At 35.5% G+C, this 23,792-nt stretch overlaps 1 protein-coding gene across 1 annotated transcript in view; it reads left to right on the top strand.

Moving 5' to 3' along the window:
* Positions 1-15,964, top strand: part of LOC131675463 (beta-alanyl-bioamine nonribosomal peptide synthetase ebony) — a 964,295-nt gene extending 948,331 nt beyond the window's left edge. Inside the window, exon 14 of the mRNA XM_058954451.1 lies at positions 15,741-15,964. Within this exon, the coding sequence (XP_058810434.1) occupies positions 15,741-15,887 (147 nt within the window). The 3' untranslated portion in view covers positions 15,888-15,964. The remainder of the gene's footprint in view (positions 1-15,740) is intronic.
* The last annotated feature ends 7,828 nt before the right edge of the window (positions 15,965-23,792 follow it).

The raw sequence follows: 23,792 nt of genomic DNA, 5'->3' as shown, positions 1-23,792 counted from the left end.
AAGCGGACCCAGATAGAACCCTGTGCCACTCCTGCTGTGATATCTTTTATGACCCGACCCTCAACCGTCTCGTACATGACCTTTCTGTCTCTCGAATAATCTCTCAGCACCCTCACCAAGTAGTCGGGCACTTCGTGAGCCTGCAGATCTCTCAGAATGTCCGTCCACTTGACCGAGTTTAAGGCGTTCTTTATGTCCAATTTTGCAGTCAGTACGAATGTTCTATCTCCGCTCCGTTTTCGCCGCCTCGTCTCACGTACTGTGCTCGTGATTTCTCGTAATGCACCTATTGTGGAATGACCCTAGCAAAATCCGTGCTAATTTTTGCATAGACCGCCCCCCTCGTCAATTGCTGCCGTAAGTCTCGCCATCAATAATAACTCATACAGTTTCCCTGCCATGTCTAAACAATTAAAGGGTCGGTTTGCCGATGGCTCGTCTGGGTCACCCTTTCCCTTGTACGAGTACTAGTCGTGTCATTTTCCATCTCTTCTCAAACATTCCTCCCTTTAGACTACCGTTGTACATGAATATATGACTAATCATAGAGAGTTGTCGCTGTAGCAAAACTGCATGTCCAATACAAGCTCATACGGGTGAACACGACTAGCCGACTATATGCTGAATACGCCGAGCACGTGTGCGGCGTTGCCAAACTTACAACTAGTACTATGCGAGTCAAACGCAGGATGGACAAATCTCTCAATTGTCTAGCTCCTTACCAAGGAAACTCCCTTAAAATAAATCTCGATATTGAACAATACAACATAGAATTGCTAGAAATAGAACGTGAATGTCGGAAATAGTTATGAAACCGATGGAAACACGATCCGTCTTGCAAATATGGTTTTTATGAATGTATAGGTTAGATTGCATTATCCTCTTATCTATAGAAGAGATCTGTATAATTTCGTTTTTGACCAACTGAAGGTCATTTGTAAAGTAATTATTTACGTAAAATTGATATCCGAAGTCACAATCTATTTATGATGTTAGGTTTTTTTATATACCCTAACCTAAAGATGAAAAAGTTTTTTTTACTGAAAACAACGATAACCATGTAAAAGATCAACTCCATTTATAAGATTTGAGATATACAGTATCGAAACATGCAACGGGGGCAGCGACTTATTCGGCACTGACGTCACTAATTTATTAAGGGGAGAGTAAGAGAGGCACTTTCGCTCTTTAACAATCGGGGAACGAGAGGATAGGTCGAACGAATAAATAATTTTCTTTACTTGGAACATACAACTTAAATCTATTCAGACAAACAAATACAAAATCAGTTACAATAACGTTTACATCACGCGCGCATATACAGAACAACTTAAACTAACGGGGGAGGACGAATGGCCCGGCGACTAAATCGCCTTGGCCATTTACCTCCTTACAAAGGAAAGAATACGTCAAAACTTCTCTACCGCATTACGATGAGCGTAGCCGGCAAGTGATTGCCTGGCTACCTATCGTTCCTACGCGGCCGCGCATCACCATGAGAGAGAGAAATACCGGGAGAGAGAGATAACCTGACCTTTGTCCTTGGCGATGAGCCGGCAACGGGAAGTTGACCTGGCCGCTAGCTGGACGTCTTCCTCGGCGTAGCCCGTGGTGAACCCACTGGAAGTCATGCCGTGCATGACGGCGAGGGCGACACTGAATGCCCTGCTGCAGGTGTTGCCTCCACACGTTGCCTCGGCTCGCCCTGGTCTGGTCACTGCTGCACGTGTACTTCTTCTTGTCTCATTGCGCTGCTACTTCCAACTTCTCTCCTCAACTTTCTTCCGGGAACTGCCTCACGCGACTTGACGCATGGTCAGCATTCGCGCTCTCGCCGGGCTCTCCCACCAAGCCTACTCATTAGGCGGCGTGCGACAAAAGCGCTAATTGGTCGCGCGTCACACGCCGGCCTAAACCTGCATAGTGCGTGCATAGACGCGTACTCTAGCATGCTCGCTAACTTTCTCTCTCTCTCTCGCTCTCTCTCTCTCTCTGTCTCTCTCTACCTCTCTCTGTCTCTCTCTACCTCATAGTCGCTGCGCTCTTGCTTCTTCGGGCGCTCTCAATCTTGCTCGGCAATCTTCGGCGGCTGGAAAAACATAAAGGCCAGTGGTTAGGCGCAATAAATATATGCGCCGAACGCTGACCACGTCGCCATGCCGAGTGATAAGAGGGAGAGAGAGAAGAAGGGCAGACGAGGAGCAAGCGTACTGCTTGCTCTCGTCACAAACAGATAACTTCCTGGACAGACACATTACACGATAAAATACTTGATTTTAATCAACGTTTATCTTACTTTTTTCAGATTACATACATATGGTTGAACAAAGATACAAAAATACTATACGATGACTGGAAAAATATATTGAAAGCAGCAGATGCAAGAAAATTCATAAAATATGTTTTAAGGACACTACATAAAGATAAGAACGGTAAATATGTGAAAAACGTCAGTAGCAGGTGCGTTTCAACTGAAAGAGCATCATACTCACCGGGTGGCGTTAATAAAAGAAGACCGTTAAATTGGATTGAACATACCACTATTGAAAGTATGTATTTTTATAATCAAAGAAGATAATTTTCATTATATTTTATACGTTTAATTTCAGAGTGCTTGAAGTATTACTGCAAGAAAAAAGATATGACGAAATCAGTTATAGATTCATATGTAAGCAAAAAGAATAGTATTTTAACCGAGGAAATCAATGCTTGTTTGAAATCGCAGGAGTTATTATTGGGAAAGAAAGATTGAATATTTATGCACGAAGAATAACTTTCAATGATTATTATTTTATTTATTGCTTAATTTATTAGATTTGATGCTCCAATTAACATTAATTACACATGCCGACAAATTTTCCACCCAGAAACGGGACCTTAAGAGCCTGAAAGATTTTGGTGCGCTGAATCAGAATTAGCCCTCAGAATTAACCCTATACGTCAGGTTTTCGAGACAATCTAACCTAAAGGTGTCATCAACACTATTTTCTGCTATATTCTGGGTTTTGTGACATCACGTATAATTATTTTGTCAAAAACGCGTAAAACTATGGAGGAGCACTTTTAACCTTCGCAATACATCTTTCAGATTTGAGATAGAATATCAAGAAAACCTGACGTATGGGGTTAATTCTGAGGGCGGATTCGGATTCAGCGCACCAAAATCCTTTGGGCTTATAAGTTCCCGTTTGTGGGTGAAGATTTGTCTTAAATTTTGTCGGTTTGTGTTATCATTCACTGTATTTATTACTTTTTTAATGCCTATATACAAAAATGACAAGAAATGGTTCATTTTCTAACTAGAGTTTACCTTTGATTTGATACCACATTTTATTTCATATTGCGTTAGCCTTAAGATTATTGTCAACTTGGTACGAAATAAAATCTATTTTTAGATGCAGATTGTACGTGAGTTATTCATAATACATAATATCATCCATATTACATTTACCAAAAGTAACTATCTGGAATCCGTTATGACGAAATATATAATTCATCTAGAATTTATAAGGAATCCACTTAGAATTATTCATGAAAACTACCTGCATATTCCAAAAATTCCACCTGGGATTTAATATTCATGCATCTAGATTTTTTCAAATTCCATCTGGAATTAGGAAAATGTGCATCTGAATTTCTTTAAAAAATCCACCTGGAATTTTACGAATATGCATCTGGATTTCTACGGATATGCATCTGGATTTCTTAAGAAATTCACCTGGAATTCTACGAATATGCATCTGGATTTCTTAAGAAATCCACCTGGAATTTTACGAATATACATCTGGATTTCTTAAGAAATCCACCTGGAATTCTACGAATATGCATCTGGATTTCTGACAAATCCACCTGGAATTTTACGAATATCCATCTGGAATTTTAGAAATTTACATCTGGATTACGTAAAAAATCCATCTGGGATTTCTTAAAAAATCCACCTGGAATTTCATAAAAAATCCATCTGGAATTTCAAAAACGTACATCTGGATTTCTCTAGAAATCTACATGGAATTTTGAAAATATGCATCTGGATTTCTTTAAAAATCCACCTGGAATATCGATAATATCCATCAGGAAATCTATCCTGGAAATCTACAAGTATCCATATAGAATCCATAAAAATCTACATGGGAATCCAGCCGGATTTCCAGCTGGAAATCCATTGTGGAATTCCAACTGGATTTTTTTGATAGGGCGAGTACTTGAAAAAATTTTTTTCTTTATCTTCTTAGCTTCTTTTATTATTCTGAATCGTAGGCCTCCTTTGACTGGACTGAATACTAATCTTTCAAATACTACATTTATCCAATTATGACCTGTATTCTTCGGGCAAACTGCCGCTGTTACACGAAAATCAAATGATTCAGATCCGCTAAAATGTTTAGATTTTGGACACTTTGAAGCGACTGAATGATTAAATGACTCATTCGCTTGTGTTGAAGCGGCAGATGCAAGTTTTTCAGCGCCATCAATGTAACGATTCATAAGTTCGTCCAAAGCCGTTCGTAGGTCATTATTTGCTAAAGCTTTTTCACCTGGTAATCGTTTATATTCGTAATTTTCATTTGCTTCGTGAAATGTACATAAACTATGATCTCCGAAGGCATGAGGTACTATTGCCTTCAGTTTGTTTTTGAGAACATCTGGCTGACCTTTGCATTCAGCAATAACTCCACTCAAAGTTTCTGTAAAATAATCGACAAGAGGCCCCCCCACCGACATTGCATGAAGAGCATTAGACAAAATCTTTACCGAATGATTTTTATCAGCCCACAATTTAATACTGTGCTTTGCTTTTTGACGTAATGCTGTAATAGTAGTAGAGTCGTTATCCATAATCAACCGAGCGCCAAATATGTTCAATTCTTCAAATAAGGGATTGTCAGTATACATCTCCAAAGCCATATCTGCTTCCATCCCTTTCGCCGAACCATCATAATTGAGTCTACAATCGTGCGGTTTCCCAAAAACACACATACGACAAACTTTCACTCGTACAGCATAAGAGCCAATTTTTTGTGTATATAAACATATTAGTGCACCGTGCCCTGTATAAAAATCACAATTCCTCAACAAATTTCATGGACCCATGCATTTCTTCCGACTCACACATTTATTAAAAAAAAAAACACGATTTTATTGATACGTGAATTCAAAAAAAATAAATCAGTACTTGCTGAGCATATTTCATTATTACCTGACAAACTATTGTAAGCTCTTCCACTTCCTCGTTTTTGCCAACCTGCATCAAAACCAAAAGATAATCCACTTTTACCTTCTACATCCCTGCAAATGAAATAAAAGAATCGAAATGAATAATAAATTACAAAGACAGGTTTTCATTCATGGAATTTTATTAATGCCAATAAACGGTTAATGACAATAAAAAATGTTTTATTCAATAGCGTAGCGAACATTCTAAAAATTACATATCATTTTCACAATTCCATGATTATTTTATGTATTGACTATTCATGTAATGAGATGATCCAATGCAGTAAAAAGAAATAAGACAAAAATTTTTGATTGCACGAGTTTTGTAAATATTTTATAATAAAAAAATTGTATAAAGACTTAGAACTTGATGATTCAAGTGTATGCACAATTGTGAAGTTGATAATGTACAATTTATCATTAACAAATGTAAAAAATAGAAAAAAAAATTGTATCTATACATTATAATTGTAAACTAAACTGAAGCTCATAAAAGAAATTATAAATAAATCCATAATCATCCTCATAGTAATGAAAACAATGTGTTAAAAATCATGATTTCTATATCAGTTATCAAGTTCATAAATAGAAATGATTATTTGAGATAAAACACTACTTGTCTAAAACTACATCATTGAGCTTTTGGGCCATGGCTTTTTCGTCTCTCAAAGCTGCAAGACATGCTTCTCTCGCAAGGGCTTCAATTGCAGGACTAACTATCCTTTCATACCGCTTGAGTAAGGTATCCGATACTGTCTTTATATTGAGTGCTGATAATAACAAATTGAACTGAGTTTCTGCGATGCCACAATATATGATACCTATTGATCATATATGATGTTAATAATAGTTAACAAATTTTCAGACAAATATTTATCAAAATAATTTTGAATAATTACCCAGCGCTGCCTTTGCATTCATTTCAAACATGAGGTTATTTCCTTTTCTGAAGAATTTTCCAGTTCTTATGGTTTTTACATTAGAACATTTGCAACACTCAATGTCATAAATGTACCCCAGTCCTTGTTGCACTTTTTGTTTGGTAAATTGAAATGATTAAGGGATTTTGCAACTGGAACACAACATCTCTTTTGCGAAAACACCAGGTTCTATGATTTCTCGTCCATTCAAAAAGTTATTGTCAGCAATACTTTGGATTTTCTCATTAGTACTTTCCTATAAATGGTATAAATAATTCGGATTTACTTGTAAATTCACATAAATAATACCATGTAAACATGACTGTATATGTGTATACATACCTCACGTAACCTCTTTATATGCTCATTGTCTGTTATCTTTACTTTTTGCTCTTATTACAGTTTTTTTTTGAATTGGCCTTTGCGACGACCGACTGTTATTCTTTCAGTATTTTGCCATTTGCTTTTTTGAGCCGGAGAATCTTTGTCATCCATTTCACAAAAAATGTTTAATAACAATCTCGATAACAACTAAATGAAAAACACATTGCGCGTGGGTTGTCAACTGCGCTTGCGGACCCCCTTACCCTAGCCTGCAAAGTATAATGGACAGTGAAAAAAAAAATACCATTCGAAACATCTCTAATTGAACCCTCCAAAAATGCTCAATATTTTAATTGAACCCCTTCAGTTGTCCCAAAAAAAATTAAAAACTATGATGATTTTTTCGTTTTTTGCAACTGCGATATCTTTAGTAATACTTAATATTTTTGCAAAAGAAACAAGGCAAAAAATTGAACCTTTGCTCGTTTTAATTGCACCCCTCTCACTTTTTCAAAATTATTAATATATATGTCAAAAACAACAATCTAACTTTATTGTATGTTCTTTCCAAATAACCCAATAACCCAATAATCTATTTGAAAAGAACATACAATAAAGTTAGATTGTTGTTTTTGACATATATATTAATAATTTTGAAAAAGTGAGAGGGGTGCAATTAAAACGAACAAAGGTTCAATTTTTTGCCTTGTTTCTTTTGCAAAAATATTAAGTATTACTAAAGATATCGCAGTTGCAAAAAACGAAAAAATCATCATAGTTTTTAATTTTTTTTGGGACAACTGAAGGGGTTCAATTAAAATATTGAGCATTTTTGGAGGGTTCAATTAGAGATGTTTCGAATGGTATTTTTTATTTTTACTGTCCATTACACTTTGCAGGCTGGGGTAAGGGAGGTCGCTTGCGGTCGCGTGCAAGTTAGGTTACCTATGCATGTATAGTGTATACATATGGTAGACATACGGAATATACGATCAAGCAAAACTGCGAGCTCATTGGCTCGTTGGAAAAAAAGATCGAGTTAGTGACTATTTATTCTGTTTATAAATAAAATATTATCAAAACTTGCAAGACTTCATTGTCAGATTGCTTTAAAAATAATTTTATGATTTTTAAGTATAAATATAGGTTTCATAATGAAAGTTGAATTTTTAACGGAGTTTGATCTCGGCGGTGGTCGCTGGAGTCCCCTTAATTAAACTGACAAATTTCTTGATGCTAATACTTTTTGGTCTTCTTGGGAAAGTTGTAAAATTCCCAAGAAATTATTTATATTTTTCATTGAAATAATATTTTAAATAATGTTTTATATTTTTAAATCCGTAAAAGAAAAGACTCATTTGCATGTTATGATCGCTTAAACTATGCACAGCACATGCAAAAGTAAATTATTAATTGAAAACTTAAATACTCACGGGATATGTATATCATACGATCAAGTTTTGAAATCTAAAACTAATTTAGCAGAGTACGTTATTAAAAATTGCTGGAGCAGCTTCACTTCCTAGTCATTTTCTGAAAATGAAGTTTACAAAAGATATATTTGATACATTTAATTCAATTTTCAAAAGTCTAGAAAAAATATAACAAGGAAACGTAATTAAGTATTAATTTACAAAATTATAAACAGTGTAACAGGCTGCCGCCTAGTCGATAATCCCTTGAAAGTGCCTTTATTACGACTAGACGAAGCCTTGTTATCTCTGTGCTCAAAGCACAGCAACCTACCTTGCCTCGGAGTGCGCCTGCGCAGAGTCTCCTTACTATTCCGAGTTGGATTCCCCCAACTCACCGCTTGGCGGCGCTGTCGCCCCTTGCTAGTAGCGCTCGTGCGGCCGCCGCTGGAACCTAAGTTGTCGATTCGCGACTATCGGTATTCGCACGATTCGTGCTACGCAACCGGCGAATTCGAATCCACTGTAAATAAACACTGACGCGACCTCCGGACAAAGGAAAGACACAATAACCGAAACTCGTTTAAATAAAAATAATGATTGATTTATTCAATTAAATCAATGACACGGGGAATCTGCCGAGAGTCTTGCGCACGCTCGCGTGAATGACAATACACGCTAAAAAATGAGAGAGAGAGAAAACCACGGATGCCGCGAACTAACCGCTCGCGCGCAACAAACAAATTCTTCGCGCTCGCTGCGCGGGATCGCACGCAAATTATAATGACAAAAGGGGGAAAAGGTGCACCTACCGCAAGAACGGTGAGGATACGGTGGCCAACCGTATCCAACTAACACGCTGTTAATAAACTGATCTGCAGCTTGCTGCACCGCCTCGATTGCTGTTGCTGCTGTTGTTGTTGCTGCTATCGCTGCTACTACTGCTGTTACTGTTTCTCCTGCTGCTGTTGCTGCTACTTCGGCTGCTATTGCTGCTGCTACTGCACCCACGCACTCAAGTTCGCAAAGTCACCAGAAAAAAACGAGAAACTCACGAAAATGGAGGTTAGCGCGACGCTGACAGACTGAGTAACACAGTCATACTGCCGGTCGGAGCCTCCCCTCCCGGTCATTGCCCCTACGCGCTCTCTCCCTCTCGCGAACCGAACGCGGCTCCTCTCGCTTAGCCGCTCGTTCACCTCGCGCGAGTCTAACGATTTTCGGTAATCGTTGCAACAGAGACATAATTTTATTATACTGTCTATTAATCCATTAAGTGGCAAACGTCCATGGCTGCAATGCTTCGATTTGACATTATGCCATTCGTACAATTCTCCATAGATTTGGATGAAATTTGGTTTCCTTATGTTTTAGTGTATATTCTTTCGAAAAATCACCAAGTTTTTTTGAAAATCTTGACAGAAAAAAAAATATGGCCGATTTTTTCGATAAAATTCCAAATTTTTTTCAATTTTTCTCCAAATTTCGCTCTGCTAAAAAGAAATGGACCGTAAAATAGGCTCCCTAAATAATTTTTTTCGTGACATGGGACAATTATCTTTCAAGCGCATTCGACTTTATTAAAAAATGTTGATTAGAAAAAAAAATATGGCGGTTTTTGTATCGTAGTGTAATTTAGAAATTCATGATTTTTTTACTCAAAAAATGTCAACTTCTGGAAAATTGTTGTAGAACAAAAAGTGCTTAGAATTGGTCGAGAAACACGTGTGAATTTTTACTAAATAATTTGGAAAAATTTGGAAAATTGAAAATTTGAATTTCCCGAAAATCCAAAAATATTTATACTTTTTTTTGGAAGTGCTTATTTTTGCCAATTTTAAGTAAGTGTATGTGTTATAACATTTTTTAATAAGTATTTTCCATTATTTTGAGCAGAAGAGTTCTATAATAGTTCATTTTTAGAAATATTTGTTTACTTCAAATTACTAATTTTACATATGTTATGAATAAAGGCCTTGGCCGTAACACATTACTAAGCAAGTTTTAAAAAATAATAATAATAAACTTCAGTTTTAATTTATAAAAATCAATTACAAAAATATCATAATCTTATATCTATTGTCGATATTTTTTTGTAGCATTTGCTATTTTGAAAAATGTAATTCGAGTTACCCCTGCAATTTTACTACAGCGATATTTTGAAAGCCTTTTAGAAGGGATTTATTTCAAACAAAATTTCTTTTTGTGTGAAAGTATATTTTCAAAAAATTTAGGATTTTATTATTGTCGCATGCCGTGTAGTTTATCAACTCAACATTTTTAGTTTGAGGTGGTGTGATATCCAACCATTTCATTCAAATATTTTGTAAACCTTAAAAGGCTTAATTACTTGTAATTAAGTTTTTTCTTTTTAATTTTGGTTTTCTCAAATAATTGCTGGTATTATGTCTGGAAAAAAACGCATTTTACCTCAAAGAAGGTGTAATAAAAATAAAAAACAAATTGCATTTTCAAGTGAATCTTGTGAAGTGTCTGAAAATGATGACACGGTAGATGTTGTTATGCTACCACATCCTGAGAGTTCAGATTCAGAATCTGAAAACGAATCTAACAATTCTGAAGATGTTAGTGATGAAGATAATGATGACGAAAATGAAGATAATGCTGATGAAAATGACGACGCTGATGATGAAAACGATGTTCAAGAAATTGTTGAAAAATTGTTATCGTACCATGAAGTTAAAAAAAGTTACTCTAACACTCAGAAACGTTTGCAAGAAGATCATGTATACGATTGGACAGATGGAGAGAAAAAGTATGATGAAATTCCATCTAATATATATTTGTTAAAAGATAGAGATCGTAAAATGATTGCTAAAAGTACCCCTGTTGAATTATTTGAAATGTTCTTTTGTAAAAATATAAAAGAATATATCATTGAAGCTTCAAAATTTAACGGTTTAGATATAACAATAGAAGAACTAAATAAATTTGTTGCCATTATTATTCTTTCTGCGTTCAACAAAAGAACATCTGAAAAAGATTATTGGTCCAAAAATGAGTTACTCGAGTCCCCAGTAGTTAGATCATTGATGTCGTTGAAAAAGTTTTTGAAAATCAAATCAAAAATCAAATGCTCCAAACCTACAGATAAAAATAAAAAAGATCGTGCTTGGAGAGTTAAAGCTATATTAGAAATTTTTAGGAAAAATATAAAACAGTTTGGTTTTTTTCAGACAGGATTATCCATAGACGAAATGATAATTAAATTTTTTGGTAGACTGTTGATCAAACAATTTATAAAAAATAAACCAACTCGATGGGGAATAAAAGAGTTTGGAATTTGTGGTGCTGATGGATACCTCTTTGACTGTGACATATACTGTGGCAAAGGCACTCATAATGATGAATTGTCAAGTATTGCTCTAGGAAGCCAAGCTGTTTTATCTATGAGCGAAGCTTTACTTTCATCAATTCCTAGAAAGAAAATTGAAGAATACCATCTTTGGTTTGATAATTACTACACAAATCCAGACTTACTTGTGCATTTAAAAAAGCTTGGCTTACGAGCTACTGGTGTAATTAGGAAAGATCGTATACCAGTAAAAAATAAAATTAATAAAAAAGCTCCTCGTGGAACTTTTAAAGTTTAATATGAAAAAAATAGCGGAATGAACTTCGTAACCGTGGTAGATTCTAAACAAGTTTCGATTATTTTAACTACAGCTGGTGTTACACCAACAAAAGAAGTGAAACGCTACTCCAAAGAAAAAAAAAATGAGAACTGACATTTCTATGACACTTGTGTTTTCACTTTACAACTTATTTATGGGAGGTGTTGACCTACACGATCAGTAATGTAGTGCTTTATTACCTATTATTAGAAGTAAGAGATGGACTTGGCCAATATTGATGAGAATTATCCAGTCTTCTATTGCAAATGCAGTAATACTCTATAATGCTTGTTCAGGCAAAAAAAAAGTAAGCGCAAAGAAATTCGCTTTGAGTATTGTAGATAGTTATGTCAAAAACGCTAAATTAGGTGATTTGAAAAACCATAATTTGAACCTAACTATCAGAAGAAGAGCTTGCAATGGACAAGGATATGCTACTCGTACGTTTTACATGTGCAAAGAGTGTAAAAAGTATTATTGTAGTCAATGCTTTGCTAATTTACACAAGTAAATAACTGGTAACAAATGATTGTCAAAAAGAAATATTTCTAAAAACAAAAATTGAATACAAAAAAATACAAAAAAACAAAAATTACAAAATACAATAATACAAACAAAAATACAAACAAAAAAACTATTAAAGTGGAGATTTTTTAATTTAAAAAATTTTATTTAGCTGCGTAAATTTGCAAAACTTGGATTGTATTTCCGTTACATTTTCGGTTGAATTCAAATACATACCAGCCATAAAATCACTAAGAATTGTCAAAAAAACATGTTTAGAGAGAAACTTAATTATTATAAAATTTTTCAAAAATTTTCAATTTTTTATTTTTAAAAAAATTTTCACATTTCAAAAATTCTCACATGTTTCTTGACCACTTCTAAGCACTTTTTATTCTATAATATTTTTTTCAAAAGTTGATATTTTTCGAGTAAAAAAATCATGAATTTCTAAATTACACTACGATACAAAAACCGCCATATTTTTTTTTTTAATTAACATTTTTTAATAAAGTCGAATGCGCTTGAAAGATAATTGTCCCATGTCGCGAAAAAAATTATTTAGGGAGCCTATTTTATGGTATATTTCTTTTCAGCAGAGCGAAATTTGGAGAAAAATTGAAAAAAATTTGGAATTTTTTCGAAAAAATCGGCCATATTTTTTTTTCTGTCAAGATTTTCAAAAAAACTTGGTGATTTTTCGAAAGAGCATACACTAAAACATAAGGAAACCAAATTTCATCCAAATCTATGGAGAATTGTACGAATGGCATAATGTCAAATCGAAGCATTGCAGCCATGGACGTTTGCCACTTAATGGGTTAATGCATTCCTCATCGCGTTAAATTTATATTTTGACGAATATTGTTCACAATATTGATGAGATCAACCGTTCTCTCGATTATGACTTTCATATTTTCGTAATATAAATTTTGTATTCAAAACCCTGGTGTCATGTATGAAACGATAATTTTGTTCTTTGATTTATTGCTTAAGCATCAATCGATGAATAGTTTGACAAAATTATTTTCGAAACGCACATGCGCAAAATTATGTATGAGAATTGTTGTTCTCTTATTAGTGCAATAAGACTTGTCCTGTTGTGACCCGGGATTGTAAAAGAGATACAATTACTTTTTAGGTTTCGGTGATACTTCCGCCATTGACTAAGCTTTTATAAATGCGAGCTCTCGTTAACATGTATGATCGACTGCATATAACATTGATCATGTAAATGGTATTGCGTTTTACCACGATTATACAAATTCACATCGCAAACGTCCCTTTCGATATTATAATTTAGATTGATAACACTAATAGTGTCGTTCTTGTTGAGTCGCATCTAGGGATTAAAATTTTCGTCGATACCAATCAAATTTTATTTTCGGTGTCAGTTTTTACGATTAGTTTTATTCATCCAAAAAATTAAAAAATCTATGAATCTCAAAATATCCACATTCTCTATCGGAAACGACTACACGTGTGGATGAAATTCATGACCTTCAGTACGTTTAGTGCCGGAGTACTTGTTATCATATTAATTATTCAAACCATAAAAAAAATAATCGATGTCCTTATCAATGAAATAACTCTACATAGCATTTATAGATGGTCTTTTCATCTAATTGGAGCCATATGGAATAGTCCAACCACCTTATTGGTTCATTTAGCACCAAAACTTACAGAAATGAAAGAAGACGTAGAATCACCAGTGAATACTGCCACCATTTCTAAACAAGATTGCAAAGGGGAATTCTATCCAATTTTACATACAATAGAAAATGAAGCAGCACAATACAATCAGAATAACTCTACTCTATCATCACAATCTTAAGCTCTCAAGCAATCACTTGGGTTTCTTCCATGTTAAAGTTAGGACATTCAAAGTTTTGTAAAAGTGAACATTTTAATTACAGCGTGGTACGACAAGATCCTTATAAATAGGATTAAAATCCGATTGCCCTTCCTCGCTGCACTCCTCTAGCAATCGTTTAAGTGTGGGAGTGGGACAGCAGGTCGTAATTTAGTTTTTTTTTAATCTTAATTAATTAATAGAAATCAAAATTAAGAACAAAATGAGAACCTTAGGCTATCTGCACCTACCCTAAGTTGTGGTTATGGTGATCAGCCGTAACCATGCGTGCCAATGCGTCACCTTGACGTTCCTGTCCAATGCGGATGTTGGTGCTACATCTGTTGCCATACACTAATTGCTGGACACTAATACCGTATTGTCTCGAAGTAACTTGCACTATCCTCGCTATTTTATCGCAAAACTCCTTACTCGCACTTACAACTACACTCGTCTCACTTGCCAGTTCTATCAATACTGCTACTACTTTCCACGCACGCTTCCTCGCTCTCCAAATCGCTAGCTCGCGCGCCTCGAGTGCTACCGAATCGCAAACGAAACGATACTTTTAATTGATTACCGTTGCAAGTTTTAAAAATTCGACTAGAATCTTTTTTAAATTCATTATGACAATGAATAAATGTATATAGAATTACTAATTAATCCACATGGCACATCATATATTTCTAATGATTCCACATCGAAAATGAATATATTCATCTGGAATTTCTAAAAATGGCATCTGGATTTACTAACAAATTGAGATGGAAAATGAATAAAATTTATCTGGATTTACTAATAAATCCACCTGGATAACGGAAAAAAATGCATATGGAATTTTTAAAAATCCATCTGGTATTTCTCACAAATTACATCTGGATTTTATAAAAATATCCATCTGGAGTTCATCACAATCCACCTTGATCTTTTTTAAATATCTAGGTGGATTACGCATAATATCTATCAAGAAAAACTTCGTAGAATTCCATAGAAATCTATAAAGAATCCATAAAAATCTACATAGAAATCCAGTTGAATATCCATGTGGAAATCCAGCGTGAATTTCCAGCTGGATTTTTTAGATAGGGTAATGTTGATTAACGAATGGGGAGGATTTATCTTCGAATTTTAGCGCAGTAATTAAGATATAAACTAGTGTAATAAGTAGCTAAAGTAAATGTCATAATCACCATGAACAAAAAGAAAAGGAAGTAGTCAATAATAGTAATAAATTATGCAAATTTTACTTATTTAATTTCATTAAAATTTTATATAAATTTTATATACATAGAAAATATCGAATTTTTAGCTTGATTAATATTATTTCACTTGTAATTTGGTAATTTTTGAAAGAGAGAGAGAGAGAGAGATAAAGGTCAAAGAGTAGAGAATATGCAGCCTTAGTATCAAGCAATCAAATAAAATAAAAAGTAAGTGAATTTTATATGTGGCCATATTTTCTTTTCTTCCGTTCCTTTTCATTTCTTTCTCTCTAGTTCCCCTTTCTTTCTAGAAATTCGTTAAGCGTGAGTTTGGTGAATTTCTCTTAGAGTCACTTAAAAACACATTAAGTGAGAGTCTGGTGTATTCAATAATAACACTCAGTTATTATTTCCTGGTTATTGTTGTAATTATTTTGAGCGTGGCTCAAAATCGAACATGCAGTACTCGATCTTCGGCAAATAGTCTGATGAGGTCAGTGAAATTGATGACAAAACATCGTTAACAAACAATATAGTGATAAATTTCATTTACTGACCTACTTTTCCCTCATTGATCAACATATCTACTAAATCTGTATACTAATTTATTATAATACTTCTATTACTCGGATAGTATAAAACGATTAATTTAGTTTATTACTTTATTTTTGTTATAGCAACTGGGCACTGATATATTTAATTACGAAGTGATGTTAGACTATCAAGTTAATCAATACGTGGCTCCTGATGGAACAAAACCTTTTCAGAAAGCGCCAAACGATCAAAGAGCTGTAGTTTCATGGATAAAAATAAATTATCATTGAACTAATTTCTAAAATAAAAAAAAACAATTTGTTTTATTATATAATGCTAAATATATAAAAAGCGAATAAAGATCTATTGGTTGAAATATAATATTTTATAGCTAATTTTATTTTATACTGCAATTTATTGATTTTATATTTTGTAATCATAAAAGATATTTATTTTATGGAAGTACATTAATCGAGCTTTTCTGTATCATTCATTAGTGAAAAAAAAACACTACGCACCGGAAATAGTACAGTAATTTCATTAAATGGAAATATCTTAACTTAAATATAAAGCTTTTAATTTTTATTGTTGTTGATTTTGATAAATGTCTATTATTTTTATTTTATTCTACTACACTCCAGTCATTATTTCAAGTTAAACCAAAAATCATAAAATAGAATAGAATGATGTTATATTCCTGGTTTCTCTTCTTCTGATGATGGGGCACACTCCTCTGACTTCTTCTTAATCTTGTAGATTGAATGCAATACGTGCTTGAAGCACTACTCACACCATACAAGTCGAGCGGCGCCGTGTTTAAGCATTCAAATTAATTTCACTAGAAACCATTTCAGAAAATGAAATTTATTCACATCGATTTTTTTTCACTCTGTCTACCTTTTTCTTCGTCGTCTGCACAAAGGGGAAACTTCCTGAGTAGGAAAACTACAAAAGCCACAGATCGGGGAAGCCTCAGATCAATGCGGGTCTCAGATCAATGATCTAAAGTGCATGAGCTATCAGATGAGCACTGTTAGATCACGCGTGAAAGCCCCCACCCCTCCCAGCACCGACCCAATCTAAAAATGCGTTTTAAATCTAAAAATTTATTTATGTGTAATTGAATTAAATTTATTTATGTAATTTATTTATATAATTTATTTATGTGTACAGTCGAACCTACGGCACTGCACCCTTCGGCACTGCATTGCCCGAGTCACTGCGCGCCTCTATACCCTAGAAACTGCACGCTGCGCAGTACCGTCACTAGTAGCCCACTCACCGGGGGGGCCCTCTTAACTTTTTTATTAAAATTAAAAAAAGTAATTTTAATTGAATTATTTTAATGCCGACAAAATCCAATATTGTTCTATTAAATAAAAAAATTATCCTGCTTAATTAAACAACTACGACCAATTGCGCGAAAATTTTTTTGGGCCTCTTTTAGTGCTACATATGCCCGTACCTGGCGCAGCGCTGTGATTGGCTACCGCCAGGGTGCAGTACCTTGGGCCGGCTACTCCCGAAAGCGTGCAGTGCCGTAGGTTCGACTGTATATATAATGTAATGCAGATTTATGAGGGTCGTTTGAAAAGTCCGTGCAAAAATAAAAAATGCTTGATTTTTTTTAATAAATCTTTTTTTTTTTCAACATAGTCTCCTTTTAGGCTTATACACTTCATCCAACGCTGCTCTAGTTTGTCTCTTCCAAATAATAGGATTTGTCCAAGTCTGTAAAATAGGCATTCGTTTCTGCAATCACCTCCTCGTTTGAATAAAATCTTTTCCACGCCAGCCATTTTTTCATATTAAAGAACAAATAGTAGTCCGACAGAGCCAAGTCTGGAGAATAGGGGGGATATGAAACGAGTTGGAACCCTATCTCCATCAGTTTTGCGGCCACAATAGCTGAGGCGTGAGCTGGCGCATTGTCGTGGTGGAAGAGGACTTTTTTGTGGACCAATCGTGGACGTTTCTGTATCAACTCGGTTTTCAAACGATCCAATAACGATGAATAATATTCGCCTGTAATAGTTTTACCCTTTTCCAGATAGTCGATGAAGATTATTCCTTGCGAATCCCAAAAGACAGTCGCCATAACCTTCCCGGCCGAAGGAATTGTCTTCGCCTTTTTCGGAGCAGATTCCCCCTTGGTAACCCATTGTTTAGACTGTTCTTTGGTCTTAGGAGTGTAGTGATGTATCCATGTTTCATCTACAGTGATGAAACGACGCTTACAGTCTTGCGGATTTTGTTGGAACAGCTGCAAACCATTCTTGCAACACTTCACACGATCTCGTTCTTAGTCAATAGTGAGTAATCGCGGCACCTATCTAGCGGATAGCTTTTTCATGTCCAAATGTTGGTGCAAAATATTATGTACCCGTTCGCTCGAGATGCCTACAGTACTAGCAATCTCACGCACCTTCACTCTTCTGTCAGCCATCACCATATCATGGATTTTAACAATAATTGCTGAAGTAGTAACCTCAAGAGGGCGTCCAGAACGTTCAGCATCTTTTGTGCTCATATGGCTACTCCGAAAATTTTGAAACTACTTATAAACCATTCTAATCGAAGGTGCACAATCACCATAATGTTTATCAAGCTTTTGTTTAATCTCCTGAGGCGTTTTGCCTTTGAAAAAGTAATGTTTAATCAATACACGAAATTCTTTTTTGTCCATTTTTTTACAACCACTCGATTTCTTTGATTGAAACGAATGTAAAACGCAAAGTAATTGGCCGATCTGGCTGAAACTTGGTGTGTGCTCTTCCAAGATATGCCACTAACTGAAAATAACCTTGATACGCACTAGTAGCGCCATCTCGCTGACTTTGCACGGACTTTTCAAACAACCCTCGTACTTATAGCGAAACGTGTAAACATGCACTGAAATGTTAAACAGTAACCATTATTTAGTTTGGTCGTTGGCATCGATCCCACAATGTCCATTGATGTTTTGAAAAATGGTACTGGCGGAGAATCTGTGACTACCATCTTCTGTTTAGTTTTTTCACGTTTTGTTTGACAATCAACACATCGTTGTATGAAACTAAGTATATCTTCTTTAAGATATTCCCTGTTTGATTTGTGTTGAATACGATTAAATGTTTTATTAACACCCGCGTGTCCCCCGACTGCTGAACAATGTGCTTCTTGTATAATCTCCGCCCTCTTTTTAAGTAGGGGATGTTTTACCTGTCCGGTGCATACTATGACCTTGACATCTAGTTTTCGAAGTTTATCTCGTATACAGTTAATAATTTTACTGAACAACACGTTCTCTATGTTTTCACTTTTGGCTAAGCTAAAAGTGACTATCTTGTTTTCATCAATGATGTTTCTTAAATTCATGAGTAATGTTTTTAGGATAATAATTATATCCTCGGTGCTTTCTCTTCTAATGTAAGTAATTCTATTGGGTTACGAGACAAAACATCTGCGTTTATATTTGTAGCTCCGGCTTTTTATTTAATTTCATATTGAAAATCTGCCACTTTCAGTCTCATTCTAGTTACTCGTGAGTTAGAATCTTTGTGCGATCTTAATCTAATTAGAGGTTTATGATCAGTAATTGACGGTAAATTTTTTTGCGTATAAGTACGGTCGAAATTTAAGAATTCCGAACACAATGTTAACATTTCTTTCTCGAAAGTGATGTAGCGTTTTTCTGCGTCATTTAACGCTCGTGATGCATAAGCTACTGGTTTATCAAAGTCGTCCTCATCCCGTTTTTGAGATAAAAAGTATCCTACGCAGCGTCTGTTGTTAATCGCTTTTCTTAAACGTTCCATTAATTCAATAACACCCTCACAATGTTCCTCGATAGTCTTACTATGTACGCAAATATCATCGAAGAAGGTTACTACTCCTTTTATTCCTGTCGTTAAAAAGCGAATTAATGATAGAAAGTCCGGCGCACTTGTTTTCAATCCGAAAGGCGACCTTGTAAACTGGAAAAGGCCTTGGTGGCATTGAAATGCTGTCACCTGCCTGTCCTCCTTTTTAACTAGTCAATGATGATATCTTTAATAAAGGTCAAAGACCGAGTATATTGTAGATCCTTCTAGTCTACATTCGGCACTGGAAAATTGTAATCCGAAATCAGTGTATTTACTGCACGGAAGTCTATTACTGGTCTTTTCTTGATTACGCCTTTAGCATTCCTTTTCTTATCTACGAAAAATATTGGAGACGAGTGCTGACTAAAAGACCATTCAATCATACCTTGGTCGAGCATATTTAAAACTTGATCATCAATTTCTTTTCTTAACTCCGGGGATTGTCTGAAAGGTTTTATACGAATTGGTACTTTCGACGTTAATGGAATTTCGTGTTGGAGTAGATTAGTATATCCTAATTTATCTCCAGGTAAGTGATATCTGTCGTTGAATTTTTTTATTATATCAACTGTATGTTCCTTTTCATTTAAATTCAAATGATCTAGTTGTGACATGCCGATTATTCTTGATGCTCTATCTTCCGTATTCTGATTCCTACTTAATTTGGCTTTCCGCACGTGTTCATTGTTAGTAGGAGGCATTCGTGTCTTCCCCTTCAATAAAAATTTTACGGTGACCAAAAGTTGTAAAACCATTCGTTGTTTATTGGACCTTTGAAGGTGGCTTTTAGTTTTATATTTTTCGGCTATTTGTGCCACTCCCTCGAATAATTCTTTAATGTTTTCTTTATCTCTGATTTCGTCCAATGTTTCGACCAGGGCGATTGCAAAATTAATTACTGATAAAAAGTTGCTCACGGAATATGGTTTATTACTTGTATATGAATTCGTATTATTTAATACGTTAATACCTTTATTAACCCTTTCCCATAGGGTTGTTTCGTCAGTATTATCGTAATAATCTACACTTTTGCGATCGTTGCGACTACTTTCTCTAATTTTCGACTGATAATATGGTCGTACACTCAATTTATTTTCTGTTATTGAGAGTTTCGTGGGATCAATTTTATCATCTACAAAATTTTTATGGAGGGTGCTTTCATTTGGCTTTGCTCAGCCCTACTTATTATATTGTTCTGAATAAATAATGAATTAGTTTTCGCGGAACTTGGGCGTGTACTCCCGCATTCTTTGTTGACAAATGCTAAATTACAATCTGAGTACGTACTTTGGTTTTTCTAATTTCTGATTTTTTACAATTTTCAACATTCGAATTTCTAATTTCAGATGTACAGATTTCAGGTTCACTAATTTTAACTTCGCTAGCTTTTTCCAGTCCAATTTCGAAATTACAAATCTCAGATTTCTTGTGTGGCAATTTACAAACTTACAATTTTTGCAATTTTACTCCAATTTTATTTGAACGATTGTCTTCGTAACCGCTCTGTCTAATTTTCTTGACATAGTTTTTATCTGGCTCAAGATCTATCTTTGATTCTTCATCGCTTTCTTTATTAATGGGAACTCTTCTCGCAAATCTGTCTAAATTGTTACAAATTTTTACTTGATTTCTGACTATTCCAGCGTATGTTTTGCGGCTTGTTATTGATTTTGAATAACTATTGTTATATTGCGATGTTAAATATTGATTATTAGCAGTTGTATTGTTTGTAAATAAAGAAAATACTTTATCAGCGATTTTTAAATTATTGTTTTTATAATTTATTTTAGCGTTGAATTTACGCAAACATTCACTGCCGATTAGTTCGTCTTCTTGAATAGGTAAGTCATCGGGTACTATGTGAAATTCGAATTCTAGATCTTTTATTGTAATATTTATTTTTCCTAATGTTACTACATTGTTATGTGTAATACCTCGCAACTCTAAAATATTCAATTTATTCAGATAAGCTTCGTTTGGTTTCTTAGACAATTTCAGTAAAGATGGTCCAGCACCAGTATGTAGCATGATAGAAAGGCTGATATTTTAATTTTTATCTTCTAAAATGAAAGTTGGTGACTTACTATTCAAGTTTAACAATACCAGTCTTTTCGTTACTTCTGTGGCAGGGAATTTCGGAGGTGTTGACCGCGCTCCGAGTTTCTTCCGCCACAAGGCCTGTGAGGCTCTACCCCCGATTATTTAGGGTGCCAGACCGTCGGCTGATTACGGCGATCGTCGGGGGTAAGGCCAGTATGGTTGTCGCGTATCCCGGTCTGCTTAATAGCGACTGCGCAGAGTGGGCAAACGGGGGATACGCGTTGTATCCTCACTTCAGGCCTTGGTGTCCAACTCTCCTTCTCTTTCTACGTCTCCTTGACTAGGGTATGCCGGCAGCTCAGGTGATGGCTCCTTGATTCAGGTCGTGAATACGTTCGAAATCGCGCGTATGTTACCTATCGTGTGACCCGAAAATACAGCGAATCAGTGATACCCGATTATGACCGCTCGCGGCTGAAAATCACTAGCATACAGTCGAGGTGGGATATCAAAGTAAATTATATATACATAGATAATTAATCACTTTATTGATATATTAATAATTTACAGTAAGAGGTCGGAGTGAATAGGGTCGGTAAAAAAAAATCTGAATAACCATAAATCCGTAAGGATGCAATTTAATCGGAACGTTAATGATTTTCCGGTCGGTCTTCGATTAACAAAGAGAGAGGGTCAGCGCAAATAACTCAGTCGCGAATTTCCTTTGTCTGATCTTACCGCTCTCACTTGGTTTACGAAATGGCGGAAAGATCAGCACAAAATCGAATAAGCACGGTATTTTTATTCGGCTAAATCTACCTTCGTAAAGAACTATTAACAAAAAGGTCAGCGCGAATAACTCAACTACTGCTTCGAATTCGTATGAACCTAATACTCTCTTTAAATCTAGGAAATGGCGGAAAGGTCAGCGCGAATCCTAAATCACAATTTTCCTTGGTTGATCTTAACGTTCACGTTCAATTTGTGGAATAGCGGGAAGATCAACAACTATATAAGCACGACAATTTTATTCGATTAAACCTATGTTCGCAATAAATAATTAGCGAAAGGTCAGCGCGAATATCCTAGATCTCAATTTTCATGGGTTAATCCTAACGCTCACATTCGGTTTACGAAATGGCGGGAAGGTCAACACAAATAACTAATCAAGACAAATTTTATTCGGTTAAACCTACGTTCGTAATAAATAATTAACGAAAGGTCAGCGCGAATCCTAAATCGCAATTTTCTTTCGTAAAACCCAACACTCACTTTATATCTACGGAATGGCGGACAGGTCAGTACGATCCGATAGGCACCGGCGTCGACGGATCCACGCGTCGCGACGACCTACGGCACTAAACGATTTATTCCCGCACTCCGCGATTAAATAAAAGTGAGTGACACTTTGCCTACTTACGATCTTTTCCTTGCGGTTTTAGCAACAAAATTGGCAAAAGAGTATGGAAGGCGTCTAGCGCTAATAATTCTGCAGCAAAATTATCTGACAGAGGCTCCTTCTATCGAGAGATCCAGTGACAAAATGGATGAGAATCGGCTTCTCGCGGTCAAAGATCGCTTTTCTTCTCCTCTTTCCGAGAAGAAATGTTATTATTGGTCGGTATGCTAATTCGGATATCGGTAGCGCCCTCCGAATATTTTATTATTGGTCCGTATGTAAATTAGAAGGATACAGAGCCCTCCTTAACTCTCCTACTTTCGTCGTTATTTACCCTCTCTCACCCCCCACTAAGGTAGCTATCGTTAGTTGTTGGAAAAGATCTACCCCTACTCTTATCTATTTGACTATCCGGACGGAAATCACATTTTATTCTAATTTGCTCATTGGTCGTGACGTCACTAGCGAATTTTGTCAGAGGTTCAAATTCGGTCAGTTAAATTATTATTTAAACCTAAAGGGGGTAGTTGTCGCTCGCTATCATAATAGGGGTGTCGGTCGCGTGCGAATTTTACAATTCGATATTCGTTCCATGTTCATTCTTTTCCAATTTATAATTTTAATTTTATTGTGTCATAAATACGTATATAATATACGCCGTTTCATTTGTAGCGCGCTCATCTTCGCATTTGCATATTATTCTATCTATTATTTTGTATCGTCTGTCTCGCTCACTCTTGTTTCGTCTGCTTCGCTCGCTCTGTCTCGCTCGCTCTGTCTCAGTCTGTCTCGCTCGCTCGCTCTCAGTCTATATCGGCGCTTCAAGATGGCCGCTCTAGCGCGTTTCTAGCGTTTCTAGCGTTTCTAGCGTTTCTAGCGTTTCTAGCGCGTACGCCTCGTGTCCTTGTGCC

The sequence above is a fragment of the Phymastichus coffea genome, unplaced genomic scaffold (assembly GCF_024137745.1).
Source record: "Phymastichus coffea isolate CEN01 unplaced genomic scaffold, Cenicafe_Pcof_1.1 PCOF00001, whole genome shotgun sequence".
NCBI lineage: Eukaryota > Metazoa > Arthropoda > Insecta > Hymenoptera > Eulophidae > Phymastichus > Phymastichus coffea.
The sequence above is the reverse complement of the archived record's forward strand: the minus strand, read 5'-3'. Positions and strand labels throughout refer to the sequence as shown.